Below are 15,079 nucleotides of genomic sequence, written 5' to 3'. Positions count from 1 at the left end.
ACTTTAGCACCTTAAAGTTTTTGAGAGCAGGAGCCAGGTATTTTATTTTATTTTATTTATTTTATTTTATTTTATTTTATTTTATTTTATTTTATTTTATTTTAATTAATTAATTAATTAATTTTTTTTTGCGTTCCCAGCAGCATTTAACAAGTGATTCTCAACTGTGGCTGCCCACTTATAAGCCTTAAGTAACATTATTATTATTATTATTATTATTATTATTATTACTATTTTTAAGTAGGCTCCATGCTTTTAAGTAGGCTCCAGTGTGGGGCTTGAACTTGCAACCCTGAGATCAAGACCTGCGTTGAGACTAAGAGTCAGCTAAACCGAGGGAGTGACCCAGGCCCCCACCTCTTAAGTTACTTTATTTTATTTTATTATTTTTTAAAAGATTTTATGTATTTATTCATGAGAGACACACACAGAGAGAGGCAGAGACATAGGTAGAGAGAGAAGCAGGCTCCATGCAGGGAGCCCAAGATCACACCGTGGGCCCAAGGGAGGTGCTCAACCACTGAGCCACCCAGGCATCCCTTAGGTTACTATAAAACAGAGTAAAAAAAGTCGGAATCTGTGGGGGTTGGGCCCAGGATCTATTCATTATGGGAGCTCTCTTGGTGGTGATAATGTGCAGCCAGGATCGAGAGCCACTGAGTGAACACAGTCTAAGCAATGAACTCTTCTGACCCATACGAGTATGTGGCATTTGAGCCCTCTGTGCATATCACTGCATCTCTGCCTGGAGAATTCAAAGTGACCCTTGATAAGACTTGGGTGCAAATGGTTTATTCAACTAGCAAACATAAATGCCCATTATGTGTCAGGCACTGTTGTAGGTGCCGATATGACTGTAGTGAACAAAACATGTCCTGTTGTCCTGGAGCCATGGGAAGACAGACCGTAAATAAATAATGTCAAGTAATGATGATAAATGCTGGAGATAAACAAAGAGGGATAAGTGGGCAGGGAGAAGAGCAATATTTTTATATAAGGAATATTTTGAAACTAGCCTATCTGCCTTAAATCAGAAAATGCTTTAAAACCTAACCTTAAAAACAAAAACAAAAACAAAAACCTAACCTTCTCTGACTGAAGTGAGCTCTCAGGCCAGCCAGTCTTGAAGTGAGGACTTCTGCTCCCTGCTGCCCCTTGTCACTAAGCAGAGGGCAGAGTAGTCCCCTGTGGAGCCAGAGGAGCCTGGGAGAGTGGAGGCTGGAGGAAGGGAGTGAGGATCTGAGGTTGGAGTCCCTAAATGGAGAACAGCCAGGGTGCTGTGACCAGGGACCTAGCTATGAATACTCTCCAGGCTACTATGTCAGCTCTCAACCGATTTCATGTTTTGGTTGTCCCTCTCTTGTGATAAGGATTATAATAGGATTATAATCTCTTTAAAACGATGACATACTTGAGTAGCCAAGACATTCTATTCCAAGATTTTTCTCTGTCAGTGAATATTCCTTGTAGCTGTGAAGTAGATGTTTATTGAAATGAGATGTCCAATATCAGAGTGAAAATACACGCAAGGAAAAGGAGAGAAGGCTGCCTCTGCAGGCGATTTATTTTTCTGTGATCCTGTACTTCAGACACCCTCCCCCCCCCCCCCCCCCCCCCCCCCCCCGCCCCAAGGTCCCTTCTAGAGGTGGGTTGCCTCTTGTGAGGAGGGACAGAAGTTGTAGCTGAAGCATGTGTGTCCTCCGGTGTGGTAGTGTGAGTAATGGGTGTGTCATTATTCTCCATGCAGACACCTCCCTACCTGAAGGTTGTGGGGAGGTTGAGCTCACAGAAAGCCTTGACTATAGAACTGAAATCAACTCTTAAGGAGACAGACTTGCTTGTATCTTAACCACAGACGCCTCACCGGAGCCATAAGTGAAAGATCCCGCATCGCCCCCAGAGCTGGGATTGGTAGCGCTACCGCTCGCTCGCAGGTGGCCGCGCGCCCCTGGGGAGGGAGGAGCTGGGCGCTCCGGCCGCGGTGGAGCCGAGCCCATCACCCTGAGGGTCGGGCAGCTCTCGTTTGTGGGGCGCGGCGATGTGCTTTCTCCATCCTTTTATGCGGCGACTGAAATGCAGGGCGCATCCCCTCTGCTGGTATCTTTGTCCTAAGCGCAGTCGAAGCCGCCCGAGAACCGGGCCCCGGAGCGCAGTCCCTGGACCCAAAGGGGGGAGCCCGCCCGGGCAGGTGGGGCGTGGGGGGAGGCCCCAGCCCGCGGCCCCGCCGCCCCCCGCCCCCCAGCCGGGCCTCGCGCCGCAGCCGGGCGGGGGGGTGCGGGGCGGAGTCGGCGGCGGGAGCGCTCCCGGCTCGGCGCCCCGGGGACCCGGGCGGGGGCGGGGCGAGCCGCGAGCAGCTGCGGCGGCGGGTCTCCAGGGGGAGCCACGGTACAGAGGCGGCCCGGCCTCGCGCGGAGCATCCTTCCCCGGGGCCCCGCCCGCTAGCCCGTCGCCCGCGTTCGCCGCTCCCGCCCGGCCTGACTTCTTTGTGTTTGGTTCTCTGCCCGCGCCCCGTCTCTGCAGGACCTGTTCGTCCTTCTTCGGGCTACAGGAAGGCAGAGGATGAGATGTCCCGGGCCACGTCTGTTGGAGACCAGCTGGAGGCGCCGGCCCGCACCATTTACCTCAACCAACCGCATCTCAACAAATTCCGTGACAACCAGATCAGGTAGACGCGGGGCAGGTGGCGGGCAGGTGGCCGGCAGGTGGCCGGCAGGTGGCCGTGGCCCTCCCCCGCCGCGCGGCCCCGCGCCCCTGCCCGCAGCCCCTCCCCTCCCCCGCCCTCTGGCGCCCGCGGTCCCTCTGCCTGCGCCCCGGTGGGGTCGGGCGGGTACAGCCTTTATCTGGTCTCCGTGGGATCCCTTCTGGGCTCGGGCTCGCCGTGAGCCCCGAGGAAGTTTTTATTCTCGTGTTCCTGACAAAAAATGAGGTCTCTCCTTATCTTTTCATCCCTGGGCTCCCTTCCAAGAATTTCTCCTAGACCTGTTTTAAGCCAGATGATAGCTCTCCTTATCAATTTGCAGACCATAATATGGGGGAATGCTTTATTTTTATTTATTATTTTTTTGGTGCTGGTGGTGGTGGTGGTGGTGGTGGGGAATGCTTTATAAAGGAATCCCATAGGTCACGGGGACTCGCATTCAGCCCTAAATGGTCCCCAACATTGGTTATGAGGTCTCTGTTTGCTGGGAAACTTTGCCCAGAGTTACCTTCCATCCATCTTTCTGTTAACATGCAAGTGTCTGCTTTTTGCTGGCTACTGTGTCCAATGCTTTAGTTTTACTAGATCAAGGAATCCTCGTAACCTCTCGAAGGCATTACCTTCAGATCAGGAAACTGAGGTAGAAAGATGTTCAATAATGTACTGGTCATGTGGTCATGTGGCTACTAACTAGCAAGCTGTGAGTAGCAACCACCTTTTCTGACTACTATAGCTAAAATTCTTTCTGCTGTGCAAAGCTAGATCTTTAGGCATGGGTGTTAGTGCTTTTTCAAATTTCATTAAACTTTCTGACTTAGACAACTTTATGTGAGTGACTTCAGAGGATATACTTCTGTGAGTGGCTCAGAGCATCATGCTCAGGTGTAAAGAAGTTAAATGATCAGGTTACACGTAGATTATTGACAGGCTTGAATTTCAATCCAGTGTTTCTTGAAAGCCCTGATTAAAACTTCATTGCATGTTTAAGTATTGCACTACAGCATTAGCGCTTACATAGGCTGCTTAGGCTGATATCTTTATTGAAAAAGGATTGGCTACTGGGCATGACTGTAGCTTGACAGAATTTATGGTAGAATAATGATGCATTTTATATGGAGATGATACCTTCATTTATTAAGGGAGTATTAGATTATCTTGGCTTTATTTTGGGTTTTAGGAATGACCATTAGGGCACATTCTTCACCTAAAAGTGTAGCCTAGAAGAGTAGCTGAGGTCCCATTCAAGAATGTGTGGGCTTGGTTTAAAATACAGAGCAGCACCCACAATGAGTTACTACTTCACACACTCACATGGCTCTAATAAAAAAAGATAACAGGCATTGGGTGTTGGCGAAGATATGGAGAAATTGGAGCCCTCCATATCTTGATAATGGGAATGGATAATGGTGCAGCTGCTTTGGAACACAGTTTGGCAGTTTCTCAAAAGGTTAAATGTAAAATTACCATGTGACCCACCAACCCAAGATCAAGGAGAACCTATGTGCATACAAAAACATGTACACAAATGATCAGAGCAACATTATTCACAATAGTCCTGAAGTGGAACAACCCAAATATCTATCAACTGATGAATGAATAAATAAAATGTGGCCTATCCATGCAATGAAATACTATTGGCCATAAAAAGGAATGAAATACAGATACATGCTACAATAGGGGTGAGACTTAAACATTTATAAAATGAAAGAAGCCAGTCATAGAAGGCCTCACTCATTCCACCTACGGGAAATGTCTAGAGGCAAATCCATTGAGACATATATTAGTGACTTTTAGGGCTAGGAAAGTGGGAAGAGGTTGAGAAATGGGAGTGACTGCTAATGTACATGGGGTTTCATTCTGGGCTGGTGATTGCACAACTCTGTGAATACACTTAAAACCATTTGGAATCCTGCATTGCCAATACAGTTCCATTTCTTCATACCTTATATATGTTTCAATTACTTTTAAAAAGATGGAAAGGTTACTTTAAAAAGGATCTGATCTTGTCTCTTTTTTGCTCGATTTTGGGATTCAAGAGATTTATATGTAGTACTGCCTTTTTCACTATATTATGTGCTTTATAAACAGTAAATGTATTAGGCCAATATATATATGTATGCATATATGTATTTATGTACACACTACATAAGAAGGATATAGAATTGAAGATTTTTTAAAAATCTTAGGATATTTTCAAGTAGTACTTTATCTTAGTTCTTAATGTCTTTGACTTTGGTATTCATTTAAGCATGCTTAAAGTTGGGAAAATAAGGGTCTTTGTTTTGTTTGAATTATATGGAAGATAAAGATTTTTAAAAGTCTTGATAATGTGGCTGCACTATACTAGTGCAAAGCTGACTTTTGAGGCTGATTTTATTATCTGAATTTTTCAACTGGCTACCTGTTGTATAGTTTCAGTTGTACTTTTTTGGAGTCAGGGGAGGAATAAGTATGGAAATAGACATACAGTGGGGTTGGCCACGAGTAAAATAGGTAGACACCAACTATTCTATTTAAAGTCTTGTATAGGAATATAATTCCATTAGTTAAAATATATCATTAAATATTAAAATTCATATAGTTTCTAAGTTCTTGGCTTATAATGTGAACATGACATACTCAGACCCACTGAATAGGGTCTACAAAATTAAAATGTGGCCCTTGCTATTTTGTAAAATGGCTTTTGAGTATTCACTTCACCTCAACTCTATATTTAGGGGAATTACTAATGGTAATGTGAATTCTAGTTCATTAAGGAACTGATTATAAAACTTCTTGACATTAAAGCTTAAGGATTTTGCAAAATGTTGAGCCACATTATTTTTGTACTTTAATATTGCTGAGGTCAAGTCTTATAAAAATATTGTCTTCTTAAAAAAATTTATTTATTTATTTGACAGAAAGAGTAAGAGAGCACAGCAGAGGGAGCAGCAGAAGCAGAGGGAGAAGTGGACTCTCTGCTGAGCAGGGAGCCCAATGTGGGGGCTCAATCCCAGGATCCTGAGATCATGACCGGAGCCTAAGGCTCAGCCACCCAGACACCCCAAAACATTAATTCTTTTAATAACACTTTTAGGGATCCCTGGGTGGCTCAGGGGTTTAGCACCTGCCTTCGGCCCCGGGGCGTGATCCTGGAGGCCTGGTCTGAGTCGCGCTCCCTGCAGGGAGCCTGCTTCTCCCTCTGCCTATGTCTCTGCCTCTCTCTGTGTCTCTCATGAATGAATGAATAAGATCTTAAACAAACAAACAAACAAACAAACAAACAAACAAAAAACCACTTTTAGTCTTGGCCATGAAAATTTGCTAAAAGTTGATAAAGCTATACAAAGGACTATTTTCATAAAAGGAAGTTGATAAATTATTTTTTTTCTTAATTTTTCTTGAGAAAGGGTTAAGGTTTTGTTTTTTGTTTTTTGTTTTTGAGGCAGGGACATGGAGTATGTATCCTGGATTTTTTGCTTCTAAATCAGTTTTTGAAAAGAAGGGAACAGGGGGACAGATTAGATTCATTCTAGTCGAGGAGTCAAGGGTGCTGACTTTGTGGCTGCTCTACACCTCAGGAGGCTGGTGTTCTTACTTCCGCACTCCAGGCCCTTTATGGCTCAGAGCCTTGGATCATGGCAGTTGCTCTGTGACTGCATTTACGGGCACCTGGCACTTTGACTTCAGAAAAGAGATCAGAGTTTGCTAAGGAGGGATGTGGTTGTCCAGCATTGGGGGAAGGTTGGTGAGGGGCTGAATGGTACAATTTAGGACAGGCAGTGAAAATTTGGGCTGTTGTTTCAACTAATGTATCCAATAAAGAGGCTGGGTCTGGTGAGGAGGAGTAAGGTCACTGCTGGAGTTGACTGTGGCCTTGGCCCCCTGGGGGAATATCAGACATGGTAACTCCAAATCCCAAGCAATTCCTTGAAATTCCAGGAGGATCTGCCCTATGTCAGTAAATGTCTCTTTAAACCCTGTTCTTGTTTTTGACACTGAAAATAATAACACTAGTGATTGATTTAAAGCTGTGGTAGGTGTAAGTCAATTTTAGAATTATTGAAGCCAGTGAATTTTGATTATTGTAATCATGAGAAAATAGGTCTTTTTCTCCTAAGCATTGATTTTTCTAGGGCCTTAATTATGAGTAGTAATTAATGGAATATTATAATGTACATACAAACATGTGTAAGATTCTGTATATACCCACCTAACAAGATCTCTTTTTTTTTCTGGTGTACAATCTCCTTATAAATATTTATAATAGCTTTATTGAGATATGGTTTACATACCATATAATTAATTTACTAAAGTATATGGTTCATTGCTTTTTAGTGTTTTTCAGAGTTATACAACCATCACTACAGTCAATTTTAGAACATTCTCATCACTTCCAGAAGAAATCCCATACCCTTTAGCTGCCCTCTTCCTACCTCTTCTTCCAGCCCTGAGCAACCACTCATTTCCTTTCTATATCTGTAGATTTCTCTATTCTGGACATTTCATATGAATGCTATTATTTCATCTTAAGTGTTTTAACTTAAATATTAAATGCTTATGGAAAGCTTATTATTTAGAGCAACCTGGTGGTGAATCTTTAATTTCGTATATCTAAATTTTAAATAATGATTAAAATTAATTTTTTTTCTGGAAAATACCTTGAAACTTACTGATCAAGAAACAAGGATTGAAAATTGTTTCAATCAAGATCAGGTGTATGCAGTCCTTTTATGTGACTATCAGCATGTCATTTGAAATAGTTCCAAGGCTGTGAGGCAGTTTGAAGTGAGGTCTTCATAGCAAGTTAGGAATGTTTACAGATACTCTATTTCAAATGAATCATTTAAGGTGGGAGTTCTAGCTAACAAAAATCTTCATTAAAGCAATAATTTGAGCTTTGTCAAGCTTTGCATTTCTTCTTGGTTTGTCTTTTTTTTTTTAAATTTATTTATTTATGATAGTCACACTCCGAGAGAGAGAGAGAGAGGCAGAGACACAGGCAGAGAGAGAAGCAGGCTCCATGCACCGGGAGCCCAACGTGGGATTCGATCCCGGGTCTCCAGGATCGCGCCCTGAGCCAAAGGCAGGCGCTAAACCACTGTGCCACCCAGGGATCCCTCTTCTTGGTTTGTCTTAAAGGAAAATTGCTTAATATTGTTTTTGCTAAGATAAGTTTAAAATGGAATTTTGCCTTTCTAGAAAAAGGAATTGAGCATTGTGTGGTAGGTTTGAGAGTATCAAAGTTTTATGGTATTGTGCTGGGATCCTAATGTTTGAGGGTGCGTGTTTGTCAAAGGAACGAGGGGCACAGAATCTTGAGATGCCAGTTTGTGCTGGAATAGCCATGATAGATGACATACATTATTCTAGATCTAATATTACTGAGTGCTGAAAGGATGGAGGATTCTCTTCCAAAGCTTGAAGAATTTAGGTAGCATCTGGTTGCAACACTTAAGCTTGGCAAAAATAAAATATGTAAAATATTCATCAAGAGTAATTTGTGGGGCACCTGGGGGCTCAGTCGGTTAAGCATCTGCCTTTGGCTCAGGTCATGATCTCGGGGTCCTGGGATCAAGCCCCATATCAAGCTCCCTGCTTGGCGGGGTGTCTGCTTCTCCCTCCCCCTTTGCCCCTCTCCCGACTCATGTTCTCTCTCAAATAAATAAATAAAATCTCTTTAAAAAAAGAGTAATTTCTGTTGAGAGCATTCTTGTTACCTGCCTCAAAACAGCTTCAAGGTGTTCTATGTACACTGTTTATGTACACTGTTTTTATTGACTTATTTATGTATTTTTAATTTGTATATATTGAAAATGTACAACATGATTTGATGTGTGTATACATAGTGAGATGTTTAGTCAAGCTAATCTCATCTCCTCACTTAGTGACCATTTACTCATTTCTTCACTTTTTAGTTTAGAGGTAGATACACTTGGTTAATCTCCAAACCAGGCGGTGTATTTTCTGCACATGAATGTCACTGCATGTTGGGAGTTCTTAATTTGTACATACCAGCAGCAACTAATGCCGTAGAAGATTCTTGCTATTAGAACGTTATCAAGTTTACACCCTTGGACGAGGCTTTTGAGGCATGGTACAGATAAAAATATTCAAATTGAGGAAACTTTAGCACTGTATTTCAGGTAACCATTGAAAGCATGGGCTTTCCTGAAGTGTATTTTTAGAGACAGAAATGCGTGTCAGCCTTGGGCCAGTTTTGTATTTGATGTTTGTACAGAAGCAGCACGTGTCTAGGAAAACAGACTCAAGTGATAATTTCTTTATCAAGCTGACCCTTGTATGGATGGATCGGGAGCATACCTTGAATTCGGTCCAAGACACGTCTATGCCATTCTTATTGATGAAAGTAGGTAAAGGCATTTGGCTTGAGAGTTTCAGTTAGTAACTTATTTCCCTTATCCTCTACTCTCAAATTTTATTAAGTCTTACTGCCTTCTGTGAGCTTGTGAGCATTTCTGATTCTTACCAATACAAAGAATTGAATATCAGAATTTGTGAAAAAAAAACAAGTTAAAATTGAACCAGAAGTAGAGGAGACTAAGGACCTAGGGCAACTAAATGTAGTGTGAGTTCTGAATCAGATCTTGGAGCAGAAGAAGTACATTAGTGGAGAAACTGAACTTTGAATAAATGGTGTAGCTGGATTAGTATTGTGCCAGTGTTATTTTCATATTTGTCTTAGTAATTTTTTTGAGGTAGGTGACATCCAGTGTTATTAGTTTTGATCCTTATGCTTATGGTCATATTAACCTTGTGGGGAACCTGGGTGAAGGATATATGGCAACTCTTTTATTATTTTTGTGACTCTTCTGTAAAGACAGTTACCTCAAAATATTTGAAAAACTAACCAGAAGTGTCTGGGGGAATAGGAACTGAATACTATAGTCCTGTCTTTGTGTTGGTGCTTTGGGACATGTTTGGGTCCTCTATTGGAGACAGACATAGCTTTGAAGGGTTGATGGTCATGTATACTGGACCCATCTCTTGACATGTTTGTTATGCTAATTAGATGGGAGAATACTTACTCCTTGGGTGTCAAACAACATTCCTTAGATGACAACACTGAGAGTCTGTTTGCATAGCATCTGACCTACTTGTACAGAAGTTGAAATTTACAGCAAAGTAAATGCAGAAAAGTCTGTGGTCAGAGTTTAGTCACGTGAGCCTTTGTATAGTTCTCTAGAAAGTAGCATCTAAGTGCTTATTCCACTTAGTGGCTGAGTCACTCAACAGACAGCAAAAGCTTACTCAGAAATGCTAATCAGCATCCCTTTCAAGAGAGACAATGCTTACAGAGAACAAAAGGAGAGGTCTGACCATTGTTGGGGTCAGACATGCAGGGCTGTTTTACAAAGAAATTTCCTGAAATCCATGAGGTTGGGTTTGATCATTTAAATGCTGATCGGAAAAAAAAATAAATGCTGATCGAACCTTTTCTCTTAAAGCAGCTCTTGAATTCTATATTTTTAGCTACCCTTACTGATTTATATTACATACAGTTAAAAAAGGATTTGGGGTTGAATTTGGGATGTTGCTGGTCATTTTGAGAATTATTCTATATATCTTTGGTATTTGTTACATAAACTATCACTCCAAAGGAGTGTTGGCCAGTTTTAGTTTCAGGACTGCCTGAGAAAAGACATCCACTTGAGAGTGGGCTTAGTGTTCTCATCGAAGTTCTAGGTTTAGGTCCATGGTCTCCAGACTGTTTCGATCACATGTCCCATTAGTAAAACACTTACCATGAAACTTTAATATGTATATTAAGTATCTGTACATATATTACTATCATTAGTTTTTATCTCAAGACTTAACATGTATTTACGAAGGTTCTCAGTTAAGAATTAGATGTAAATCTATGTTAATAATTTTGATTATTTTGAATACTTTTGGGTGACTTAATCAGATTTCATTAAATTGTCCCAATATTTAACCTGGTAGAATGGATTTGAAGAGCTTTTATTAGAAAGGGGACTATCAGGTCAGTTTTTGTGTTTTTGTTTGTTTGTCATTTGCTTATTTTCAATCTGTGGTTAGTTTCATTGCATGATTCTTAAGCCACTTTTCCTTGCGAGGGTTAGTTGAGCTGAAGTTAGCTAAATTACTCCATATACACACCTAACTGGACACAGAAATGGAACTATGTAGTAATAAGTGGAGCGAACAGACAGGAGAGGGTACCACTGTCACTCCCTCGTTAGTCCTCTGAGGTTGCCGTGAGAATGTCTTCTGAGGTTGCCGTGAGTATACATAGCCTAGGTGGCTTGAACAACATTCTCTCATGATAATAAGCACTGTTTTCCCTGCAGTTCTAGAGGCTTGAAGTCCAAGACCATGAGTGGCAACATGGCCAGGTTCTGGTGCATGCCCTCTTCCTGGTTTGTAGATAGCTGCTGCCTTGCCATGTGCTCATGTGGTGAAGTGAGAGACCTGGCTCTCTGGTGTCCCTTCTGATAAGTGCATGAAGCGCATCATGGGGCCCCATGCTCATGACCTCAGCTCCACTTCATCACCTCACAGAGACCCCATCTCCAAGTTCTATCACATTGGGGGGCAGGGCTTCAACATATCAATTTTCAAGGGACACAGTTTAGTTCATTGCACCACCAACTCCCTCTCTCCTCCTTTGAGAGCTTTCCCTCAAACCACATTACATAGGACCATGTTGGGGCACCAGTGCCAATCCCTTCAATAAACGTTAAATCTTACTTGTTTGGAAGTGCATATACACATAAAGCTGATGACCTCTTCCTGCCTTCTACTTAGGAACCACCAGTTTTAGGTTATCTCCAAAGAAGATAGTCTATCTGGTCTGACCCATTCTGGTTTTGACTTCAGACCCCAGCAGCACTGAGACTGATCACAGCAGTGAGACTTAGCACCATATCTGGCCCTGCATTTGATATATACTAGAAATGCACCTCAGTCCCTTTTACCAAGCATACTTAATTGGGGCTGGGTGCCTGGCTGTGCTGCAGGGAGAGGCAGGAAGCAGAATTGGGGGAAGCTTGCAGGTGGGTGATTGGTGAGCTGGGCTGGAAGAGAAGTTTGAGGTCAGCCTGAAAGACAAGGTGTGGTTCATGTGGGGAGGGTGTCCTTGGCATGGGGCACAGCACATGTGAAGGTGCAGAGAAGTAGAAAAGCCGAGTGTGTGTCTTTCCAGCAAGGATGTGGAAGCAGTCAGAGATGATGGATGATATGCTTTGAGAAGCCTGGCTACTAGAGATGGGTTAGGTGTAGCCAGGAAAAGCTTTGAAAAGCACAGTAAAGTATTGTGTTTGTGTTTGAGAACCTTCTAGCACGCTGTGGTATTTAGAGCAGAGTTTAGTGTTGTAATTGTCCGAGGTGAGGTGTGGGGCTGTAGTGTTTTAGAAGCACAAGTCACTAGGGGTGGTCAGATGGGAGGTCATGAGTGTGTGGAGGAATAGATAGGCATGGTCCTCAGGGTTCCGGTTTGGCGACAGAGAAAGTGCTAACAATGTTTCTCATATTCCTGAGGGTTTTTTTTTTTTTTTTCTAAACTCTACTGAACTGAGTTAGGGACAAGGTCAGTGACTTCAAAATAGCACAAACTTCCCTTTTGCTTAGTTACTCCACTCCAGGGGATCAGAGGTATATGTGGTGACCTCTGTTAGCTGAGTCATCAAGGCATAGAGCTATCATTTTGTCTCCCTCTTTCAGCAAGGTGGGAGTGGCATCAGCTCAACAGAGTCACTTCAGCTTCTGACAGATCTTTCTCTACCTTGAGATAATGTTTGATTCCAAGATATTTGACTCAGTAACCAGAAAGTATAGTGCTGTACCTCATAGACTGGTAGGAATTTGATGAGAATATGTGTGTGTGTGTGTGTGTGTGTGTGTGTGTGTGTAAAACCCAAAGTGTATATAGATATACTGTGGTGGTAACCAAGGTGGTATTAGGTATACTGTGTGCAAAGAGTAGCTGAAAATCTTAGTTATCACTAATGTTCTTTTATACAACTTACGTTGCTCACTATCCAATTATTTGAGAGCCAGAACATAACTGGGGGGGAAGGGGAAGGAAGGTGTACTTGAGTACTACCCTACGTAAGGGACTAAGGGTACTTGAGGAGTGAACATGCAAGTTAAAGAATAACAAGGTGGATTTGGGGTGTGAGGGGCTTCTGTGTATGTTTCCTGGTCTGCAACTTCTAAGGCAGGCATGCTGTACTGAGAGCATAAGACAGGGCTGAGATGTGTTCGTGTGTATGTGCATGTGCGTGCGCGTGTATATCATCATTACATTAAGAAATGACAGCTGCTTTTGGCTGTATGGAGAGAACAGAGTCAGGTTCTCACTAAACTCATTGAAGCATCCACCTGCAACCAAACACCAATGAAGATTGGTGACCACAGAATGGCGAAAATCATATTCCTGGTCCAAATGGAGAACTAGAATGTTATGGAGTTATGAACATAGAGTCTGTATCTTTCTCTCCCTCCCTTTCCTTCCTTCTTTCCTTCCTTGTTCTGGACAGTCAGCTTTTCAGCCATTTGGACTCTGCTTCGAGTCTCCCTAAGGAATGCTGTGTATCATATTTAATTTGAACACTTCATTGTTATTCAATTATATAAAGGAGTATTCTTATCCAATCAAAAATATTACTCCTTTGTTTGTATTCCAGGAAAGGTGGAGGTCTTGAAAGTATTACTGTCTCACATATGAAATGCGTTTCCAAAGCCCTGACAATTTAAAAATAGAGCTCTTTATTTTGAGACAGTAAGGTTGTTTGCTGAGTAGTATTGCAATTACTTACCTAGTATTCTGTCTTTGTTAAAACTGCCTCATATTAATTTTTAATGTTACCTTTATAAATTAGAGTTCCTTAATCACTCTATTGTTGATGTATCAGTTTAATTATTTCATATAATGACTATGCCAAGGGCAGACAGAGACATTCACTTCTCTCAGTATTACTGTTTTGCCTGCTACCAGTTGTCGGTTTCATTGCCATTTATATTTTTATAAAGTTTTGTTTACTACATAAGCCGAGACATTATGAGAGAAATAATTTTAAATACAGGATGGAGTGTGTGTACCATATCACTGGTATTCTCGATATGGAGATCTTGACCTGGGTTAACCATATTTGTAAACCAAGCATTGTAGAGATTATAAAGTCGTAGAACTACAAAGCAAAAATAAACTAATGAGAGGTTCCTACTAATTCTTTGACCAGTTTTCTTCCACCACTTTGTTTAAATGTATTCCCACATATACATACCCTGAAATTCTTAATGCTCATAATTCATTTGTCCTGCAACATGAACATGTGTCTATTTTGGGAATGCATTAATTCACCTGGTAAACCAGTCTAGACCATGCTCAGCTGATGGGGAAGTTCTTCCTTTACAGTGAGGCTTCTTGTGATTCCCACGTGTAAAAAGCAGCAACTGGCCCATAAGCAGCCATAAATAGTTTTAGTCACTATAATAAAATATTCTAATATTACATCTGAATTAGTATTGATGAACTGTCATGCATTTAATAGTGCCCTTAATGTTTAGTTAATAGTCATAGACTCATCTGTAGAGATAAGGTTTTTAGTATCGTTTGAATTTTGGGAAAATGCTGAGACAGCTGGATATGGTCAGTCAGCAACTGACAGTATTTTCATGTGTTTCTCTTCTAGTTTCTCAGGACCTCGTATTTCTAGTTTTGGGTCCATTTGCTAGTATTTTCTTTGGGTGGTACAAGGGCACAGCACAATGTTTCAAAAAATACTTTATCATATGTCATATACTTAATTAGACAAGCTGTTTTTAATACAGTGTTAGCATTTGCTTGAGAGTAAAGTAAGTGTCATATAGAAATCAGCCCATCATATTTAAGGATTTTGGAATAGTAGACTGCTTTAGAAGGAACTTAACAGACTTTGATTTTAAATCCTAATACTTACATAAATAGTTGGAAAATATTGATTTAACATTCTTCACAGTCCAATGTTTTCTCACACAGCAGTTGAAGATAAGTTGGTTTTTGAACTATTGTGCCAAGGGACCTCACTGATTTTTGATATTTTGAGATATTACCAGTAGAAAAAAAATATAATAACTGGGGTACTTGGCTCGCCCAGTTGGTGGAGTGTGCAATCTTGATCTTGGGGTTGTGAGTTTGAGTCCCATGTTGGGTATTGTGATTACTAAGATCTTTAAAATATATAATATCTGGCCTTTTAAAGAAACTCCTATGCTATTTATTTTCTGAAAATACACTGAGTATTTAAAGAAATTAGAACAGCCTACAAGTGAGTCCATATACATTCATGGAATAATTTTTATGAGATAATAGAGCTGTGGTTGAGTTCTATAAGAGTGCTGTAGCTATGTAGTAACTTCTAAGATGTACTCTCTGCT

The 15,079-nt window shown here is 41.4% G+C and overlaps 1 protein-coding gene across 16 annotated transcripts in view; it reads left to right on the top strand.

Annotated features, from left to right (window-relative positions):
• ATP8A2 (ATPase phospholipid transporting 8A2) overlaps nucleotides 1-15,079 on the top strand; it is a 569,987-nt gene that overhangs the window by 89,897 nt on the left and 465,011 nt on the right. For all 16 annotated transcript variants that reach the window (XM_025462677.3, XM_035717600.2, XM_025462679.3 and 13 more), the window contains one exon: nucleotides 2,521-2,665. In XM_025462677.3, coding sequence (XP_025318462.1) covers nucleotides 2,565-2,665 — 101 coding nt within the window. In that variant the 5' untranslated portion in view covers nucleotides 2,521-2,564. The remainder of the gene's footprint in view (nucleotides 1-2,520; nucleotides 2,666-15,079) is intronic.

This window comes from Canis lupus, chromosome 25, assembly GCF_003254725.2.
Source record: "Canis lupus dingo isolate Sandy chromosome 25, ASM325472v2, whole genome shotgun sequence".
Taxonomy (NCBI): Eukaryota; Metazoa; Chordata; class Mammalia; order Carnivora; family Canidae; genus Canis; species Canis lupus.
Note: the sequence above shows the minus strand (reverse complement) of the source record. Positions and strands in the feature narration are given on the sequence as shown.